General features: G+C 44.5%; 1 protein-coding gene across 5 annotated transcripts in view; it reads right to left on the bottom strand.

Annotated features, from left to right (window-relative positions):
• LOC147422926 (uncharacterized) overlaps positions 1 to 21,555 on the bottom strand; it is a 76,815-nt gene that overhangs the window by 23,031 nt on the left and 32,229 nt on the right. For 3 of the 5 annotated variants that reach the window (XM_086502261.1, XM_086502260.1, XM_086502263.1), the window contains 2 exons: positions 7,695 to 7,752; positions 7,501 to 7,598 (listed from right to left, as the gene is read on the bottom strand). In XM_086502261.1, coding sequence (XP_086358387.1) covers positions 7,501 to 7,598; positions 7,695 to 7,752 — 156 coding nt within the window. Of the gene's footprint in view, positions 1 to 7,272; positions 7,374 to 7,500; positions 7,599 to 7,694; positions 7,788 to 21,555 lie in introns of those variants that run through there. The other 2 variants (XM_086502262.1, XM_086502264.1) reach the window with 2 other exon arrangements.

Genomic DNA, 21,555 nt, shown 5'->3' on the forward strand with positions numbered 1-21,555 from the left:
GTAATGAGTCGAAAAAAAAATCACTAAACTCTCACAAAAATGCTGACCTTTCTTTATTTAACACAGATAAATTTGACTAACAATTATTTGAAACATCACGTGCAAAAATCAAGTACGCAGAAAAGATGATTCTTAATTAGAAAAGTGATAGTCGAAGCAAATACAATAGGGACACACTCCCCTTTAAGCTTTACATCAAGGATGTGAGTTTTTTCCCTATGTTGAAGGGTGATCTTTTTGTTGAAGACATCCAGCACTCCATGTATACGAAACATCCACGAGATTCCCAACAACGCACCGCACCCTTCTAGTGGCATGATATAAAATTCCTTTGTGTCCACATATGACTGAATAAGCACACGCAGCTTTCCAATGATAAACGTAGCACACTCTGAGTGGCCAGGACATGCCAACCCAGCCTCTGTTGTGTTTCCCCATCTCTTCAGCTTTGATGCCCAACTTGATGGCCAACTCTGGTGAGATAAATTTTTCTTTAGCAACTGGATCAAAGAAGATAAGTGGTGTATGGTCTTTGACTTTGCCGCACGCTCTGCATAACTCACTGGCATCTGAGTTTGGCCTATCACCCACCATATCTGGCACTAACCCGACCATGGGTTTAGGCTTCTTGCCTGCTCTCCTCTTTGTCCTTTGAGTCAGTTGGCCTCCTCCTCTGGGGACAATCTGCAGCAAAATGGCCAAGCTGCTCGCATATAAAGCATTTGTACTTAGCCATAAAAGCCTCCATTTCCTCACGCGAAAGGCTTCTTTTTCTTTTTCTTAACTTGTCCTTCAGACGTCGTGGCTGAGTCCTTGGCTTTCCCTGTCTTTTCAGACCCCTGGGACGCTTCAAGAGTCAATTTTTTACATCGGGCTTCTTTGCTGGAATTTTTTTTTGTTGATCCCCTTTCACGTTGCCCTGAAACCCACTGTTCTCTCCCTTCAACAAGGCATAAACAGTGTTAGCAACTTCCATAAGCTGAGTAAGGGTAGTCACTCTGTTCTTAGTACAGCCCTTAACAATACTTCTCAATCTGCTCTATCACGGGCACAAACCTGTAGGAGGTTATTGAGAGCAACGCTTTACAGAACCTCCGATTGTACTCCTGTAAGCTCTTGCAAGTAGCCATAGTAAGTAAGTGTCAATCTGTCATGACAAATTCATTTGACAACCAGGCAGATACAAACATTTGCTTGAAATATACGCATGTGGCGGGTGCCTGTCCTTGCATCAACAGCGTCGTCCACCATGTAAGCGCAGTACCTTTCAAGAAATTGGTAGCTTGCCTGACCTTGGAGGCTTTTGAATACTTCCCCCAAGCATAAGCTGTATCAAACTGCTGGAGAAAAGTAAGAGCCTTTGTCTTATCCTCGAAGCTGTTGAAAGTATCAAATTTCACAGCTACACCACCTTCTTTGTATGCTTTTGGCTTTTCCAATGCTCCCAAATTATCATATGGAAGCATTTGCAACATGGGCACTCTAATAGGGATCATTGGCGCCCCTTGGCCATTGTCATATGTGTCTACTAGTCGGAAAAACCAGCCATGCCAAAATTGCCCTGTGGCACCCCAAACTAGCCTGATGGCATTGAAACCCTTGCTGCATGCCAACGTTACCATACATGTGCTTTGCATACCCCCAAAGATTGTTCCTGGCATATAGTTCCGGTTTCCAGGCGCATAACAAGCCATGCTCTGAAACATTGATCTACAGTCTACCCCCAAATTGCCCAGGATGTACCATGGGTGGTGGAAAAACATGTTGCATAGCCTCGAAACTTGTTCCCTGTCCATTTAATGCAACATTTTACGGCTGGCTAAACTGGTAAAGAAGCCTAAGGAATAGGCGTCCTAACCACTTGTTCGTGGATAGCAGGAATTTGTCTTGGAGCCGAAATTGACTCCGTAACATGAGAGTGCTCCTTGCCCTGCTGAGACGCACAAGGTTCTTGGGCTTGAGCCTCCACGGGCTCTCCTGCATGAGAAAGTTGTCTTGTCTACTGTGACATTGGTGGCGCTTGCAGAAATTCCATAAACCTAGGATTTTGCACCAACCAAGAAAATATATTCACAGCAGCAGCCAACTGTGTCCTAAATGCATCCTCTTCTAGCTGCCTAGTCATAAACCCTTGACCTTGTGGAGCATTCAAATCAACAGAAGGTACAGACAGGGGTGGCCGTGAACTTTCGCCACACTCGAACAGTGGAGGAGGAAGAGCATGTCTGTCCTATGAAGAGGAATCCTCTTCCCTAGCGTCATTCGTCTTCTCAGCCATAGTGTAATTCCAAGTTCCTGTGCGTTGTTTCTTCGCCGTAAACCAACCAAGGCTCACTCTTTAAGGAAAAAGTGATTTTGTCCTAGCAGTGGAACCATTCAACCGGCCCGTGGGGCGGCAAACTCTAGCTTTCACCAATTCTTTACTTGAACTTTACAACACATAAAAACTTCACAAATAAGTTTGTGACTTGAAATTACGCTTTAAGCAAAACACTGCCTGGGAGCTAGAGCGCTTCCAAGCAGACAGCGACACCCTATAGGCCACAAAGACTAGCACCCCTTTCGGATTTCTTTTTTCTTATAAAACTTGGGAGAAAACCTACAAGTTCCTACGAGCTGTCCCGCTTTTGTCGGGCTGAAAATGACCTACTCTAGCCCGATTTTGGCAACATAACCGCAATAGGAGGCTTCACAGACAAAATCCCCATGTAAAAGGTGACTTTCCTGGTGCATGAGCACTATCCCAAAACTGGCGAGAATCCAAAGCACGCTGAATTCTCTGTTTTCTGCCCCAAAAATGCACCAAATCACCTGTACAATGATCCTCTTCCCCGAAGCTCTTGGGGGTATTAGGCATCAATTAGGGTCAAAACCCTAAAACAGCAAAAATACACAGCAGGCTGTAATTTACTGTTTCGGGCTCCGTTTCGCGTGTCGGTCACATTCGTAGCAAGCCCTCGAGCTCCTGTAGGGCTACTTGCCCTTTGAAGCGGACAAGATTTCTCACGTGAAATCTGTCTGAGTTCACCTATAGCTACAAGGGATTAGCAATTAGCTAATCCAATACCTGTGCAAGAGGCTCTTGCCTCAACAACACGCATGAAGCCACACAATTGTACATACAGATAAAAAGCCCTTGAGTGGGGCATCACGATTCTGTAATCAAAGGGGGAGAGAGATGCACGAGAGCGATCATTGTGCTACATAAGACAAGGGACAAGGCTAGCTTTCCATTAAAGCTGTGATCACCTGCATCCACTACTCACACACAATGGATGAAGCAAATCAGCCCCTTCTCTCAATTTGAGCGCCCCCTCTTCATGCAGATTTGGCAAAAATGATCTAGAGCCGCCAAGTGTCCACTTTGCCTCTTTTGAGTTAATTTCCTAGTACCCACCGACTTATACAATGTAGCGAGGGGCCTAAATGACTTTTAACTGAGCCTAGACGCCCTTTTACTGCTTCGGTTACAATGCAGACTGGCCCAACCATCTCGTGGCGACTTGCCCTTCCCAATTGCAGGTGAAACTCTCGACCATCAACCGTTTCACACTAGCCACAATGTCCAACCATTTGTGACTTCAAAAAGAGGGTCCCAAGAATTAAATAAAAATCAAGGAAAAGAAACCAACAACTAAGGTTAGTGGTTGCCCCAGCCTTGTGGCAGCTGCCACATCATCGCCTTTTTACGCAAGTTTATTTGTGTGGGTGTGTTTGCTTTACTTTAGGCCCCATCGGATGGGGGTACCATAAGTTGTAGGAGGTTAGGTTATTAATCCTAACCTGTCACAAAGTGATGACGTGTCTGCCCGAGAGCATGCGGGAAACAAAACCTAATTCTGCAAACCCTAACCCTAAAACCTGCAAACCCTAAAATCTGCCAAAAACCCTAACCCTAAAACCTGTCCTAAACCCTAACCCTAACCCTAGCAACAGGAGAAATTCCCATGAAATGCGATGAGCATGATGACGTGGCATTGTACGGCCCTGCCCGCTTTTTGCGACGAAAATTACGGAGGGCCAGTTTTTGAGCGACGGATTTTGGTTGCTTTTCTCCACGCAAATTGCCAATGAGAGAGAGAGAGAGAGAGAGAGAGAGAGAGAGAGAGAGAGAGAGAGAAGATGATTTGCTTTATTTTACTAAAACTCTCTTGTGAGAGAGAGAGAGAATTTTTGCTTTTGGATTCTGAAGCTTTTGGGGCTCTGCTTTTGGCATCCCTTGTAAAAACTTTAAATAAGTGGTTTTGGGTTCACTCTGCAGAGCATCTGGACGCAGAGTCTGAGAATGAAACCCTAACCGCTCTCTTGTACTTTGACATTGATTAATACATAAAGAAATACCGAAAGGGGCGCCAGTCTTTGGGGCCAATATCTCTAGGCAAGGAACTCCGCCGGGCCAGTACAAATCTATTGTGATCTGTGAATTGTTTTGAAGTGGTTATTTGGTGCTGTCGTGATTGATTCTTGACTTGGAGTGTCCAAGTCTGTTACATAACCCTACTTTAATAGTTGGGCCACTCGATGAGACTTTGTAAGTTGGTGAGAATTTCGTCTTCTTCTGCTTCTGCTAGGGTTTTAGGCCTCTTGGCCGAGATGTGCAGGTTGGCTAGGATTAGGGCTAGGGTGCCCAACCCTCTAGTCTTTAGTGGCTTGACACGTGAACAGTTTGTGGTATCTCCCCTGCTTGAAAGAAGAATAACGTCTGCCATTACATATATGCAAAACAACTCAAGTTAGCTCAAAATATCCAAGGGTCATCCAGTTTTCCATATCAGAGTTCTTGATATTCTAGCGTAGCAAAATTAGCCATCACACCCAGACCAGGCTGATTTGCAACAGGTGTCTCGATGCACTAAAGTTACATACCCAGGAAATCTCACTCAAATGGCACATCATAATGCAACACAGATGTTTACATATGCATGTTATAAGACACAACAAACAGAGCCGCTAAGCACTCCTCCCAAGCACATGGTCTTAGCCTCTGATACCACTGTAACGAGAGGGCACCCCATGCCAACGGAAAAGAACAGACGGAACAAACTTTACACGCTTCAAAACAACTGAACTAAAAGCGATACAGTGCACACAAGACATGAAGTGGCATAGTTCCACCCCTAGAGAGCACTGGCCCTAAACGATGAAGCCCCTTTTGATATTTCTTTACATTGCTTCATTATGGTACAATTCTGGCAGTACTACTGTGCATCTCCACGCGGAAGCATGCCAGAGAGTGAGCCTTAGCACATATTTAAAGGCCCTCGGCCTACCAAAAGCGGTTTACATGAAAAGCATCGTATCCAAAAGCATCCGGTCCCAAAAGCTGGCGCCCAAAGCTACCAGCACAATTCGCGGAAATCTTTACAATTGCCACGTCAACAGTCAGTGCAAATGAAGAGTCCGTACAGTTGCAACATCATCTTTTTACGCAAGTTTATTTGTGTGGGTGTGTCTGCTTTACTTTAAGCCCCACCGCACTGGGATATATAAGTTGTTGGGGGTTAGGATTTTAATTCTGACCCTACTTTAATAACTGGACCACTCGACGTGAATTTGTAAGTTGGTGAGAACTTCGTCTTCTTTTGCTTCTCCTACCTCGGTTGGGATCTTAGGTTAGCTAGGGTTAGGGCTAGGGTGCCCAACCCTCAAGGTCTTGGTGGTTTGACATGTCAGTAGTTTGTGACATCCTTCCTTCTTGAAGGAAGAATAATCGTGCACGATTACATACCTACAAAACAACTCAAGTTAGCTCAAAAATATCCGAGGGTCATTCAAGAGTAAGTGTGCCAGGAAACTTCCTGTGGGAAAGCTTAACTGCCCTTGATGCTTAACCTCCTCAAGGGGAAGCTTTCCAAGAAACATCCGGGGAAGCTTAACCGCCGCCCTTGATGCTTCACCGCCTCAAGGGGAAGCTTCCCAGGAAACTCCCTGTAGGAGGCTTAACCGCCCTTGATGCTTAACCGCCTCAAGAGGAAGCTTCGCAGGAAACTTCTTGCGGGGAAGCTTAACCACCCTTGATGCTTAACCTCCAAAAGGGGAAACTTCCTAGGAAACTTCTTGCAAGGAAGCTATTCTCCCTTGGTGCTTAGCCGCCTCAAGGGGAAACTTCCCAAGAAATTTCCAAATTATGGCACAAAAAGCATTCACTCTCTTGTCCCCTATTTCTCCATATGGCATAAATCTCTTGCAAACTCCAGAAAACCGCCGCCCTTGATGCTTCACCGCCTCAAGGGGAAGCTTCCCAGGAAACTCCCTGTAGGGAGGCTTAACCACCCTTGATGCTTCACCGCCTCAAGGGGAAGCTTCCCAGGAAACTCCCTGTAGGGAGGCTTAACCGCCCTTGATGCTTAACCGCCTTAAGGGGAAGCTTCCCAGGAAACTTCTTGCGGGGAAGCTTAACCACCCTTGATGCTTAACCTCCAAAAGGGGGAAACTTCCTAGGAAACTTCTTGCAAGGAAGCTATTCTCCCTTGGTGCTTAGCCGCCTCAAGGGGAAACTTCCCAAGAAATTTACAAATTATGGCACAAAAAGCATTCGCTCTCTTGTCCCCTAATTCTCCATATGGCATAAATCCTCCTGCAAACTCCAGAATGTAAAGTCCCTCTTACATGATGTGCACGCGGAGGGTACTGCCATGTCCTAGGGTGGCAGTTCCCAAGGACCGAGAGATAAGCTAGAACTTGAAAAACACACCCAGCAGCCATGTGACTGGCGCTCAGCGAATGGTCGCACAGACACTGTAGCGCTTGCCCTCGGGCTACGTAATGGAGCCCTTGGAACTTGCTGATGTTGGGCCGCTGCCACCCCAATGATGGCGAGCTGCCAGAGGCAAACAACGAAATATGATGCCAGCTGTGCTGCTCTAGGAGCCATATACAACGGAATTCATATCCATGTCTCCCATCTGTTGATGACACAAATGGCACACCAAGTTTCCTCAAATGTTCTCTCATCTATTAATGACACAAATGGCACATCAAGTTTCCTAATTGTTCTCTTGGCTGCAAGTGCAGTATAAACTGTTCACGATACTCCTTACCTGGTCCCTAAACACACTGATCAGACGTTACTTAGACATCAAATACAAATCTTTCACAAAATAGATGGCGGCAAAGAACGCTTACAAAATGGCAGCCACAATGCTAAAAACATTTAAGCACATGAATTTTAGATGCCGCTTGTACTGGTACCCTATGTCCATCTGCTAACCCCATAAACCCTCTCACCAACCTCTTCATCACAGTAGGAGAACAAATCCTTGTAAGACATACCCCTTTGCAATGCATGGGTGAATGCCATTCTGAGTCTTTGCTTTGTTCTTTGCAAACCACATAATTTTGAAACATTAGGCAAGACCACTTGAACACACCATCTCACTGCATAAATAGAGCGAAAATGCCCCGCTCAGTCCAGTCCACTTTTTGTTGAGTGTAAAAAGCCACTTCTTGAATGAAACCCTATGTATCCTGAACAAACACAGTAAGGACTAGCTGGCTTACCCTGCTAAATCTCTTTCCATCATTTTCCAATTGCACATACATCTCGCTTTTCCTTCTTGCACGTTCGTGTTTATAAGCCAAGACAGCAGCCCTAAGAGCTGAAATATTTATCAAGAAGAACTGTTAAAAAAGCCAGAGCAACCTGCAACAACAAAATGTAGCGTCATAGGGAAGATTGGTCCTTGTCTGCATACCATAGTTTGGAATCATCGAATTAGCAAGTATCCGTGCTCCACATGTCAAACATAAATTCTGCAACCCATTTGCTAAACTCAATTCTTGTGGACCTGGACAGCATCATCTAACAATAACAATGAAGTGGAAAAAAGACTTTACAGGTAGCAGTGCTGAATATTAGTTGGAAAGGAAATATACATGAACTATGTCAACTCATGAGGCTTTGTACTGACAATCATCTGATGCTTTTCTATCTACTCTGCTTGTCAACTCAAAACTACGATGTTCTCATTGGGTTTAAGGTTGCTATTTAAGGTATAAGAGTAAAGAAAAACCTTGACAGATATTTAGACCCATTTGAACACACTGTAAAGATAAAGTTTTCTGGGATTCTCTGTGTCAATATTTAACCTACATACATGGCACTCTTTCTAATAACAAGTCAGCCCTCCCTATTGACATTAGCTCTACTCCTTTCACTAAATTGCATGGAGAATGTAAAGGCACACCTTGCATGACTGACTCCCCTAGTTTAGGGTGGATATGAACCAAAAAGTATTATCCTGTAATATGCCTAATACACAGACTTGTTAAAGGCACATTATGAAAGAAAAAATTCATTTCAGAGGGAAAATTCAGATTTGTTCAAAAACCTAAAAATTTTCAGAAAAAGCCAAATTTCATCTAGTGCAAGGTTAAAGACTCAATCATCAGTAGTTGTCACAAACGGGAGAGCATGCAACAATCAACGAGATGAAATAAATAGACTTTCAACCAAAAGAGACGAGGGAGAAGATCGACACTGTATTGGGGAGCAGAAGATGGGCTGGTCCCCCCCCCCTTAAAGAGAATCTTTATTAGGGATAATCTTTTTACAAGCACAAGAACCCAAGAAACCCCTCTGTTCTTGTTCTCAGACTCCATGGTCAATTCCTTCACATGCGGGAAATTCCAAGAGGCGAACTCTCAATTCCGTCTACATCCGGAGCATGAAACTCCGTAGACCATTACGCATTCTGTTTTTGGAATCCCCAAGCGTAGGCCAAAAGCTTCCTTGCTCCTTCTCCGCGATAAGGTACCTGCAAAAAGCACAAACATGAAACAACAACTTGAAGAGCGTATTCACAATTTGTACCTATCAATCCAAGTGCGGAAAAGTGACCTTCGCACGCTAGCTTCACGCAATCATTTGCAAACTCCTGGCGGAAAAACCTCCTTGTGCTAGCGCAAGCAGAATTGAGAGCCAAAGAGATAGTGCTGGCTGAATTTATAAAACTGCGGGGGGCGGCAGGAATAGCCGGCAACCCGCCCGCAACAATAGCAGATCAAGCGGGGCGACTAGAATAGGGAGAAGAGAGAAGAAGGGCTGGCGGCAGATTCTGGAGAGAGAAAGAAGAGAGATTGCTGCACGCTGGCTGAATTTGGAGGAAAAGGGGCACTTCTTTTTTGTTATGCTTTTTTTATAAGTGAGCTGCCCACTCATTAAGTGGGCAGCCTGGTCACTTGTTAAAAATGGTGTGCACCTGTTCAAACTTTTTAAACAAAAACACATTAGCTGTAAACAAATGCTTACACAAACACACTCGTCCCCGGATGCAATTCCAATGCACAGATGCAATGCACACAGATTCCTCGCAAGAAGCGTCTGCTTTCTTGGAAAGCACTTGCTTTTTTAGAAAAAGCTTCTCAGAACCAATCTTTATTCTTGTGCCTGCGTCTTTACACGTATTCCTTTATCCAGTTCGGATTTCCTCCCAGACCAATGGAATATTCCCTATCCGATGCTCCCATCACCCATCATGTGACACATCAAGAATACCCACTTTCCGGTCTTTTCCACCGAACTAACTGTACAAATCCTTTCCGATGCTTAATGTCACCCATCATATGACACATCAGAGTTGTCCCTTCCTGATGGCTTTTATCAATTCCAATAGATCTACAATTCCTAACTTTTACAATTCAAGTGTACACCTTTAAATGGTATGGGAGGAAATCCGAAATGGATAAAGGAATATGCGTAAAGACACAGGCACAAGAATAAAGATGGGTTTTAAGAAGCTTTTTCTTTTAAAAACGGAATATTTTGAAGTGCTTTCCGGGAAAGCAGATGCTTTCTTGCGAGGAATATGTATCTGCATTGCATCTCTACATGGGAATTGCATCCAGGGACGCTTGAAGTGTGTTCTTCTTTATGCGTATTCCTTTATCCAATTTAAATTTCCTCTCATATCAATGAAATATTCCCTATCAGATGCTCCCGTCATGTGACGCATCGGAAATACCCACTTCTCGGTCTCTTCCAAAAAAATTAACAATACAACTCCTTCACGATGCTTAATGCCACCCATCAATGACACATCAGAGTTGTACGTTCCTGATGGCTTTTATCAATTCCAAAAGATCTACAATTCCTAGCTTTTATTGTTCAAGTGTACACATTAAAATATCCTAATTTCAATAGAAATTACTCAGAAAAATAAGAAAATAGTCCATTCAGCACCTCCCTCTAGCTTCTAAACAATTGTCCTCAGCTGTAGTGCTTGTATATATCCTTCCAGAATCTCGAAATAAGATGCTAATTCCTGCTCGATCATCCGCTGAGCGTTTAAAGTAGAATAATTCGTGAACTGTACCAAATACTTCCGTGTAATCTTTTTCCGGACTTTGGTGGCCGCTCCTGTTGATAAATGATCTACTCCGGTTGGAGTATTTCTTCCGTTTTCTCAACCTCAGGAGGTTCCTCAGTAATAGGGTGACTTGGAGGCGGTCCTACATATGGCCAAAGTAAACTAACATGGAAAGCATTATGTATCCTCCAATTAGACGGTAACTCTAATCGGAATGTCACATCGTTCACTTGGTCAATTATCTTAAACGGCCCATAATAACGATAGAAAAGTTTTAGCACTTTCCCCTTATGGGTAGCTTGTTTCTTGAGTCTTGCCTTCTCAAACTTGAGTAAGATCAATTGACCAACTGTTAACTCCAAGTTCCTTCTGTGCTTGTCAACAGCTTTCTTGTGTTTTCCTTGAGAGCGTAAAATTGCTCTGTTAACTTAGGACGTGTCCATATCCCAGACAAACTCATACGCTACAAATATCTTATCCTTAGTAAGAAGGATTGGTGGAAGCAAAGGCTTACCATACAGAATCTCAAAGGGTGCCTTCCTTGTAGACAAATGTACGGTATTGTTATACACGTACTCGACAAGGGGCGAATACCTCTCCCCATAACTTCACGCCAAGGTTATCAAACAAAGCACGCCAAAAATTTACTCTCATGCGAGGATCTCGATCATTCACAATCGACTTGGGCATCCCATGATGCTTGAAAATCTATGCTAGAAAAACCCTAGCCATATGATGTGCTTTAATTGTTTTTTTGACTAAAATAAAGTAAGCTTGCTTGCTAAATCTGTCCACAATGGTTCAAATCGCATCATTTCCAGCTTGAGTCTTTGGGAGATCCATAATAAAATCCATGGCAATACTCTCATAAGGTTGATCAAGCACACGCAAAGGTTGGAGAAACCAAGGCTTCTTATGCCGATCATACTTGACATTTTGGCAAACCAAGCATTCCTTGACATAGTGATCGATGTCTGCTTTAAGACTTGGCCAAAAGAAATATCTTTCCAATGCTAAGAGCGTAGGGAGAATACTCCAGTGACCTGCATAAGGTGAAGCATGTGCTTCATCCATCATTTTCTTCCTCAATGGCACCGCCACGCAAATTGCTTGGTGGTGGTAGAGGTAACTATCTCGAATGGAATAGGGATATTCTTTCTCTTCGTTTTGTAATTTGCCCCAAATGGAGGAGAAGTCTAGATCGTTCGGATACAAATCCCGAAGTGATTCCAGTTCCTGGTGATATACATAAGTAATTGCATTTACCCTTGGCCGCCTAGACAGTGCGTCTGCAGCCACGTTCTTACTCCCGACCATATGAAGGATATGGAAGTGAAACATGGACAAAAAGTTGGCCAATCTCATCTACTTCTCAGATAGTTTCCGTTACGTAAGGAAATACTGCAAACTTTGATGATCGGTTTTGGACACAAAATCTGCTCCTAGAAGATAATGCTTCCACGTAGACAAGGCGTGAATCACATCGATAAGTTCCTTCTCGTAGATCGAGGCATGCAATTCTACATCCTTAAGCCGTCTACTTTCATAAGCCACTGCATGGGCTTCTTGGTTGAGCACTACGCCAATGCAATCACCTGAAGCATCGGAGTGAACCTCAAATGGTATCCTTAAGTCTGGCACTATCAAAATAGGACCATGGATTAATAAATACTCGAGCCTATCAAATACTCCTTGTTGTCTCCATCCCCATCGAAAGGGAATCTTCTTCCTTCTTAGGTCATGAAGTGGTCATGTGTCACAAACTGCTAACGTGTCAAGCCACTAAACAACGGAGCCAACCTGCAGATCTCGGCCAAGAAGCCTAAACCCTACAAGCAGAAGGAGCAAAAGAAGTTTCACCAACTTGCAAAGTTTGGTCAAGTGGCCTATTTTTAAAGAAGAGTTCCCACCAACTTAAGGGACCCTGTCCTATGAGGCCCAAGGGACCTAAAGCCCTTAAAATAAAACGAGACCACACACACTCAATCTCTTGCAAAAAAGCTAATGACGTGGCAATTGTATGGACGCCCATGATTTACGCTGATGATGTGGCAGGCTGTACGGACGTCCGATTCTGGTAGGTGCTGTCGTGACAGTTGTACGGAATTCCCTGTTTTCCACTAGCAACTTTTGGGGAATATGTTTTTGGACCAGATGCTTTTGAGTTTGAAGCTTTTCATGTACCTGCTTTTCATAGGCCAAGGGCCTTTAAATATTTGCCATGGGCTCAGTCTCTAGCACGCTCCCGCGTGGAGGTGCAAAGTCTGGAGTATTGGCGTTGTACTGAGTTCAAGCAATATAAAAAACACCGAAAGGGGCGCTAAGGTTTGGGGCCAAGGCTCTCTTGGGGTGGAATTTCGCCACTCCCCGGCTCATGTGTCGTGCATCTCTTTCAGTTCAGTTGTTGTTGAAGTGCTAGAAGTCTGTTTAGTCTGTTCTTTTCCGTTGGCACGTGGTGCCCGTCCACGTGACAGTGGTGTCAGAGCTTCAGGCATGTGCTTTCTGAAAGCATACCAATCCTACCAAAGAGCAGACAGAGCAAGATGGCGCTTCCAAGTTTTATAGGGATTTTATTAGAGTATCTTCGTGTCCCGACCCCGGACTTATTAGGACTCTCACCCTTACTTCATCGCGCATCAGGCGCGCTCCCATCTTCATCGCTCTATCTTACAGGGCATAAGCCATAAAGATCACTTGCAAGAGGAGGATCAAAGATTTTGCAAGCCGTTGTTTTTCTCAGAGGCAGTGCCATGCAATGGTGGATGTCTCTAGCTACCAAGCCGCACACTCAAAGGACTTGGCAAGCTTTTAAGAAAATTTTTGCCCGAAGTTACATGCTTTCAGACATCTTCCTTCGGGTTGCACCTTCTGGTAAAGTGGGGTATCCTGAAAGGCTTGCCATGAAAACCCTAGCAGATTAAAACTTGAAATTTCTCGACATCTCTCACCAAGTGTTTCTTCTCAAGCTGATAACCTTGGAGCTCCAGTGTGATTGCTATATCTTGGGACTACCATCACCACCACAAAAACACAGTTTGTCGAGGCTTGTTTCAACTGATCAAGAGCTTATGAACCATGCTGCGGTCGGCTACAACCTTATGGAAGAAATCTAACCCTAATCTTGGTACAGGTTTCAGGATAGCAAACCAATCGTCTTTTTGAGCTCGACTGATGTCGAGATTGCTTTTTAAGTTTGGTTTCTGTTTGAGAACTTGTTTGGAATTTGTTTGAAATGGATGGTATCTGTTTTAAAACATGTCTTGGTGCCGATTTGAATTGTTTGGTTTTAATACTAGTTTCAATAATTGGTGATTTACGCCCGGGTGGAGTCGTGAGAAATGATGTTTGAGAATGCTTGTTCATACTCATGGCCCGGACCCTTGTGGTTATTTGCGGCGAGAGTATTGAATGTTTGAAAATGTTGTTTTTACTCATGGCCGCACCCTTGTGGTTATTTACGGGAGGAGTATTAGGAAGTATGAGCAGTAATTACTCTCAGCACCTCCAAACGATGCAAGCTGCGGTCTGGGGTTGTTTGGTTGTAAAAGGCCTCTATATCTCCCGGCCCGTACCTTTTTAGGTTATGCAGGAGGAGTGATAAGGGAGTCGTTGAACAACTCATGGCCCGAACTTGGATGGTTATTTGCGGGGGGAGTGTTCATCGGCCGCTTTATGTTTCTATGTCTCGTAACATGCATATGTGAGCATTTGTGTTGCATTGTGATGTGCCAACCACTGAATATTCCTTATTGAATGAGATTTTTTTGAAAAGCCAACGACCAAAGATATCAAGAGTTCCAATCTAGAATGAGACTCCTTATTGGATCATATTTTTTCTAGGAAGCCAACGACCCAGGATATCAAGAGTTCCAATATGGAACGAGGCTCCTTATTGGATGAGATTTTTCAGGGAAGCCAACGACCCAGGATATCAAGAGTTCCAATCTAGAATGAAAAAACTGATTATCCCTCGGATTGTCCCTCGGAATGTCCCTAGGAATGACTTTCGAAAATTTTTAGCTAACTTGAGTTGTTTTGCAAATATCGCAGACGATTACTTTCTTTCAAGAAGGGGAGATGTCACAAACTACTTACGTGTCAAGCCACTGAAGAACGGAGCCAACCTGCACATCCTGGCCGAGAAGCCTGAACCCTAGAAGCAGCAGAAGAAGTTCCACCAACTTGCAAAGTTTGGTCGAGTGACTTATTTTTAAAGAAGAGTTCCCACCAACTTATGGGACCCCGTCCGATGGGGCCCAAGGGACTTAAAGCCCTTAAAATAAAGCTAGACTACACACACACTCAATCTCTTGAGAAAAAGGTGATAATGTGGCAATTGTACAGACGCTCGTGATTTACGTTGATGACGTGGCAGGCTGTACGCACGTCCGTGAATTGCGTCGGCAGGTGCTAACATGGCAGTTGTACGAAATTCCCTGTTTTGCGCTGGCAACTTTTGGGGAAGATGTTTTTGGGCCAGATGCTTTTGAGTTTGAAGCTTTTCGTGTAACTTCTTTTCATAGGCCAAGGGCCTTTAAATATGTGCCATGGACTCGGTCTCTGGAACGCTCCCTGGTGGATATGCAGAGTCTGGAGTGCCGATGTTGTACTAAGTTCCAACAATATAAAGAAATACCGAAAGGGGCATCAAGGTTTAGAGCCAATGCGCCCTTGGGATGGAATTCCACAACTCTTCGTCTCGTGTGTCGTACGTCTCTTTCAGTTCAATTGTTGTTGAAGTACTAAAAGACTGTTCAGTCTGTTCTTTTCTATTGGCACGTGGTGTTTGTCTCGTGACATCCTGCTACATGAGCAAAGCCTCGGAAAAACCTGAAGCACAATCCCAAAAAGCTATGTACATCATGTACCGTAGTGGGAGTGCGTCTCTTTCAGTTCAAATGTTGTTAAAGTGCTAAAAGATTGTTCGGTCTGTTCGTTTCTATCGGCATGTGGTGTTTGTCTCGTGACATCCTGTTACATGAGCAAAGCCTCATAAAAACCTGAAGCACAATCCCAAAAAGCTATGTACATCATGTACCATAGTGGGAGTGCGTCTCTTTCAATTCAGTTGTTGTTGAAGTGCTAAAAGACTGTTCAGTCTGTTTTTTTCTATTGACACATGGTGTTTGTCTCGTGACATCCTGCCAAGGTTGTTTCCGTCCGTACGTACGGTATGGTTCCGTACCGTACGGTACGTCCGTACGATATCCGTACGATTCCGTACGTACCCACCAAAAAAAAAAACCTCTGGAAAAAAAAAATCGCCAACGGTGCCTATTCCCCGTGGTCGAATTAGGTGGGCGAGGCCTTTAATAAGTCCACCTATCCTATACTGGTTATTATCACAACAGAGAATCAGAGAGTAGAACAGAGTCTCTCCACAGTGTCTGCACAGAGACCAAGGAAGGATTTGCCGCCACCGATAAGGTTCTTTCTCCCTCCCTCCCTCCCTCCCTCTCTTTGTGTTTGGAGTCTGCAAGGAGGCACTCTAGAGTCCTGACCTCGCGAAAGATTGTAAGTTTTGTATTCAACTTGGAAGTGTGCGTTAATTGTGTTGCAGAGTTATCTAGCGGTTACTTAACTTGTGGGGTGATTTTAAGTGTTTTTTGAAAGTTGTGGCTATGTTTAAGTATTGTGCAGTGTTTTTAAACTAGATAGGTTGTATATAAATTTGAAATTCTTTGTATTTTTAGCTTTTAAAAAATATACTACGAATTTTACGTACCTTATGGCCCAATCCATACGGTACAACGTACAGTACGTACCGAACACGTACCGAATACTACGTACCTTACAACCTTGCATCCTGCTACATGAGCAAAGCCTCGGAAAAACCTGAAGCACAATCCCAAAAAGCTATCTACATCATGTACCGTAGTGGGAGTTGGTCTGTCTTGTACTACCTGGATCTTGGCTTGATCCATACTCACTTGGTTGTGAGAGACTGACTATATAGCCGAGATAGTGTATTTCTGTGAGAAAGAACTCACTTTTCTTTGCATTACATGCAACTCGTGCTTTCACAATTCCTAAAACACTATGTCCAAGTGCTTCTGATGTACCTCTTCAGTCTTCAAAAAGACGAGTATGTTGTCAAAGAACACTCTTGTAAAAGCTCGGTGTGGGGTGAAAATTCGATCCATCATCGATTGAATGTACCAGGAGCATTGGTCAAGCCGAAAGGCATTACCAAAAATCCGTAAAGTCCAAAGGTCGTGCAAAAGGCAATCTTATGGACATCTTCAAGGGCGATTCGTTATTGATGATACTTGCTCTTGAAGTCGATGCAACTGTCATGAGACTGTGACAAGTCACAACCACTATATATATTTGTTGGTTTCTTTCCCTTGATTTTTATTTTATTTTTGGGACCCTCTTGTTAAAATCACAAATGGTCGGACATTGCATGGCCAGTCTGAAACGTCCGTTGGTCGAGAGTTTCACCTACAGGAGTCGAGGCCAGGCAGCCACGATATAGTTGGGCCGATCGGCACTGCAATACGACTAGTAAAGAAGTGGCTAGGCTCAATTAAAGTCATGGCAGTAGGAGAGAAACTTGCAGGTCAAAACTCACTCATCCAAGAGGGGCCACCCAATTTGAGGCTGGGGGCTGATTTTTGAGCATTGTTCTACACAGTGTGTGTGTGTGTGAGTAGTGGGTGCATGTGATCACAGCTTTGATGGAAAGCTTGCCTTCTCCCTTGTCTCATGTAGAGCGATGATTTGCTCTCGTGCATCTCTCCCCTTTGCACATATAGTAATGCCCCACTAGTTGGGCTTCTCAGATGACCTTGTACAGTCCTAGGGGTTTTTATGCGCGTTTGCCAAGGCAAGAGCCTTCTGTACAAGAACCGGATTAGCTAATTGCTAATCCCCTTCTGTATAGTTCCATCGCCAAAGAATGTGAAAACGGAGAGTTTTCTCACGGGGAAACTCATCCTATTTACAGGGAAATTGTCCCATTGCGTGCGGGAGCTTCTGAGACACGCGTAGACGTGTTTGCTTTGCTCAAAATGAACAACACAGGGATGGATCGGGAATATTATAACTCCTACTTTCTAGATAAACATTGTAATTGATGAGCTGGGGCTACTCCATTCATAGTACAGAACAGACTTTATACACAAGTCTAAGCGATTTAAGAGCCAGAAGAACGTTAAGTCCGCTATCTTCAAGCCAGGGAACTACCTACTATGTTTTTTTGCAGGTTTAGGATCTCGCACCTAACTGCAAGGTAATGCTAGGGGAGCCTCGGGAAAGCCTTGGGTGATTGTATAGGAAAATTTAGAGAGATTTCTCACGAGGAATCTCCTCTAATTCAAAGGGCAAGTGACCCTACAGGTGCGAGACCTCGAGGGCTATCCATAGGAGTGATCGGCACGCGAATCGAAGCGCAAAACAGAGAATTACCGCTTGCTGTAATTTTTTGCAAGTGTAGGGTTTTGGCCTGTTTTGATGCATACAGTCCGAGGAGCTTCGGGGAAGCTAGGAAATCACAAAACACGTGTTTTGGTGCAAGTTGGAGGCCATAAACAGAGATTTCAGTGTCCTGTAATTTTTCACCAGGTTTTGTAAAGAGCTCTAAAGTGCATGGAAAGTCACTGTTCTCTTGCAATTTTGTCCATGGAGACTTCTACGGTGGTTATGCTGCCGAAATCGGGTTAAAGTAGGGGAATTTCAGCCTGATAAAAATAGAACAGCTTGTAGAAGTTTTCTCAAAGAGTGAGCCTTGTGTGGATTTCGGTGAAGATGCAGAGCACAGGAACTCGAAATCACACTATGGCTGGTAGGACGAGCGACACCAGGAAAGAGGGTTCCTCTTCACAGGACAGACAGACTGTTCATCCTCTAGTGTTTGAGGTTGGCGAGAGTTCACAATTGAGGCTGGCGAGAGTTCACGACCACCATTGTCTGTGCCTTTTGTTGATGTGAATGCTCCACAAGTTCAAGGGTTTATGGTTGGGCAACTAGACGAGGACGCGTTCGAGACAGTTGGTTGCTGCTATGAATGTGTTTTCTCGGTTGGTGCAGAGTCCTAGGTTTATGGAATTTCTCCAAGCGTCACTAGTCTCACATAGACAAGGAAACTTTCTCATGCAGGAGAGCCCGTTGAGGCTCAAGCCCAGGTCCCTTATGCGTCCCAACAAGGCAAGGAGCACTCGCATGTTGCGGAGTCAGTTGGGGCTCCAAGGCCAACTCCTGTTGTCCACGAACAAGTGGTCAAAACGCAAGTTCCACGGGCTTTGCCAATTCACTCAGCCACCTTCGGAATCCAAATGTTGGTTAACATGGACAGGAACCAGTCTCTAGGCTATGCAGCAGGGTTTTCCGCCATCCACAGTACATCCTGGGTATTTCGGGGCTCTAGATTTGTGTTCAAAGCATAGCTGGTTATGCGCCTGGAAACCAGCAAATTGTTGCTAGGAACAGTCTTTGGGGCATGAAACCAAACCCCATATATGGTAAGATTGGCATGCGGTAAGGGTTTCAATGCCATCAGGGCCAGTTTGGGGTGCCATAGGGCAATTTTGGTATCGCTGGTTTTTCTGACCAGCAAGCAAATATGACACCAGTGACTCGGAATGTCCATGGCCAAGGGGCGCCGATGATCCCTATTACAGTGCCCATGTTGTAGACACTTTTTGTCACGTGCACATCTAACCCTATGTGCATGTGGACAAGCTGTACCTACTTCTAGGGTTTAAGTAGCCTAGGAAGTGTTCTGGCACCTTTGTGAGCCTGTACGCAGGACGTGCATGTCCAAGCACTTAGAGTACTTGTATACCCTCCAACTGCACAACCCATCATCACTAGCATCAGTACCCCGCACCTAGCATAAGCATTTTCACCGCAAGAACTCATTTTTCCAAACTGCGCGTGCCACCACTTAGCAGGCATTTTATTAATAAGTGACTTTTCATTTACCCTTGTTGGAATGTAGGTAGGGCAAATGGCTAAAGGACCTATAAAAGAAATCCTTTGGGCACCAGTAGAAGGCAAAGTAGCAATGAAGGAGCCTCTCAAGAACCAAGCAGTACCAAGTACCTAGGATCATCAGCACCATCAGCGTTTTTCCCATGAGCATCAGCGTTTTCAGCCAGCAGCAGCGCTTTGATTCCCTCGGCTTCCAGCCGTAGCACCCTAGCAGATCAGCCTTACCCTCGTCGCAGTCGCCCTTTCCATTGTGGCCAAGACAGCGTTTTCAGCTTTCAGCCAACAGATCAGCCAGCGTTTTTCAGTTTTCAGCTATCGTCATCGTCACTGGCGACAGATCAGCCCATTATCTTCGCCGCCTGTTTCTGTTCCCATCAGCATCCCTAGCGTTTTCAGTTTTGAGCTGATTCAGCCCTTAGCCACGACCTCGTCATCGATATTGTCTTCGTCATCGTCGTCGTCAAGTACCACTACATCTAGAACCATTGTACCAGACTTTGTGTGCAATCTAAAACAAATACCTCTCTAGAAATAGACAGGGGGGCCCTTGGAGGGGGGTTTGGGACCCCATCTAGTGTCGTCTCTTCTCTCTCTCTCTCTCTCTAGCACTTTCAGCACTATTCTCTCATAGTTTCCACTCTCTTTGTTTTGGTCATTGCACACACTCTGTTGCTAAATTGTCTTTATCTGACAGAAAAATAATTTTAAATGAATTATTGAAATTTTAAGTGAGGATTTTTCTCACCGGAGACATCCGAGTACAGAGTATTTCTATTGCGTCATTCAAAGTAATGATGGGAGCACTGTAACGGGAATATCTATAAGGCCACCGGGAACCCAAGAACACACCTCTTGTGTGTGTAGGATTGGAAGAGATGTTTTTCTATGCAGAGATTTCTTTCAGGAAATTGTTTCTGCGAGAACCGAGTTGCGTTTCGAGCGTCGAGACCTCAAAGGTAACGTTTTTCATGTCATGATCAATGAGTGTTTGTTTGCAGGTGTACTTCCTCTTCGCGAGGAAGTAGGAGCAGAGGAAGGCATGAGCCTTTACAAGAGAAAAAGCACTCTGAGGAACTAGAGCCAAATCAGCCAAAGGGTTTCGTACCCGAGTTTTGGGAAGTAGATCCACGGATCCGAGAGAGGTAAGACTCGAGATGTGATCCGGAAGTTGAGATTTCCAAGGAAAGGACTTCACGTCCAAGAAAGCAAAGTTGTTCTGCAAGAAGAGGACTCTGGGAACAAAGTCAGAAAAGAGTTGTAGGGATGCTATGCCCTGAGTCTGGAAGGTGAGATCCAGAGGCGAGTACCTTGGTTCTCGAGGATTCGCAATAAGGATTAGGAGTTCCTTGGAATAGGGTTCTGTCCTAGGAATCGGAAGCTGAGGCTTCCAGGAACCATCAAGTCTTATTCTAGAACGAACGTGGTAATACGTTCAATTCAAGTGCTTGTACAGACTTCTCCTCAGTAATAAAGATACTATTACAAGGGGGGGGGGGGGGGGGGGGGGGGGGGAGGACCAGCCCATCTTTTGGTCCCCAGTACGGTGTCGATCTTCTCACTCTCTATCTCTCTCGCTCTCTCTCTATTTCTCTCTATGTATCCTCTGGCTTCAGTATTAAGTGATAAATTCTACTTATCCAAGTATATTTTATATTGCTATGCGCTCCCGTTTGTGACATTCTCTCACTTAGTAAGGAAGGCTCTCCCTTCCTCTAAGTAACAGGAACCTTGAGCAGTCGCTGATCACGCATCTTGAGCTTACACCATCATTCACTTCCGTTGTAGATTACATCGGTATCAAAGTTGTTTGGTAGTGTTCAGTATCATCACTCAAGGAAAGAATCACAAAGAATGACAAGATTTTTTTTTGCTTCTTGTGATCGCACGTAGCCCAAGACTACTTGGGCGTGTCAATCCCTAATCTATGTTTTTGAACAGTGGAAAGTAACCCAGAAAAGAAGGGCTTGTCCAGCCTCCCCTCGTTCCTCTTTTCCACTCAAAAAGCAACCTTGGTGTGAGCGCAAGGCCCCCAAGGGTGCACCCGAAGGAAGGAGTTGAGCTTGGGTAAGAATAAAGCCTTCTTAAATGTAGATTGCAAGCCAAAAACCCAAGTACCAAGTACTCAAGAACCTAAGAACCAAAGAACCCCAAGAACCCAAGACCTGAGCGAATGGATACTTTGCGTGAAGGTGATGAGAGTGGAATTGGAGAAATAGAAGTCCCTACATCAGGAGGATTGTCTTTCGATCCTCCCCCATCCCCATCTACGCCTCGGATTGTACTCCAAACTCTATGGAGACTTTGGTCAAATCGA

This window comes from Adiantum capillus-veneris, chromosome 26, assembly GCF_014529385.1.
Source record: "Adiantum capillus-veneris isolate H3 chromosome 26, ASM1452938v2, whole genome shotgun sequence".
In the NCBI taxonomy this organism is placed as follows: domain Eukaryota; kingdom Viridiplantae; phylum Streptophyta; class Polypodiopsida; order Polypodiales; family Pteridaceae; genus Adiantum; species Adiantum capillus-veneris.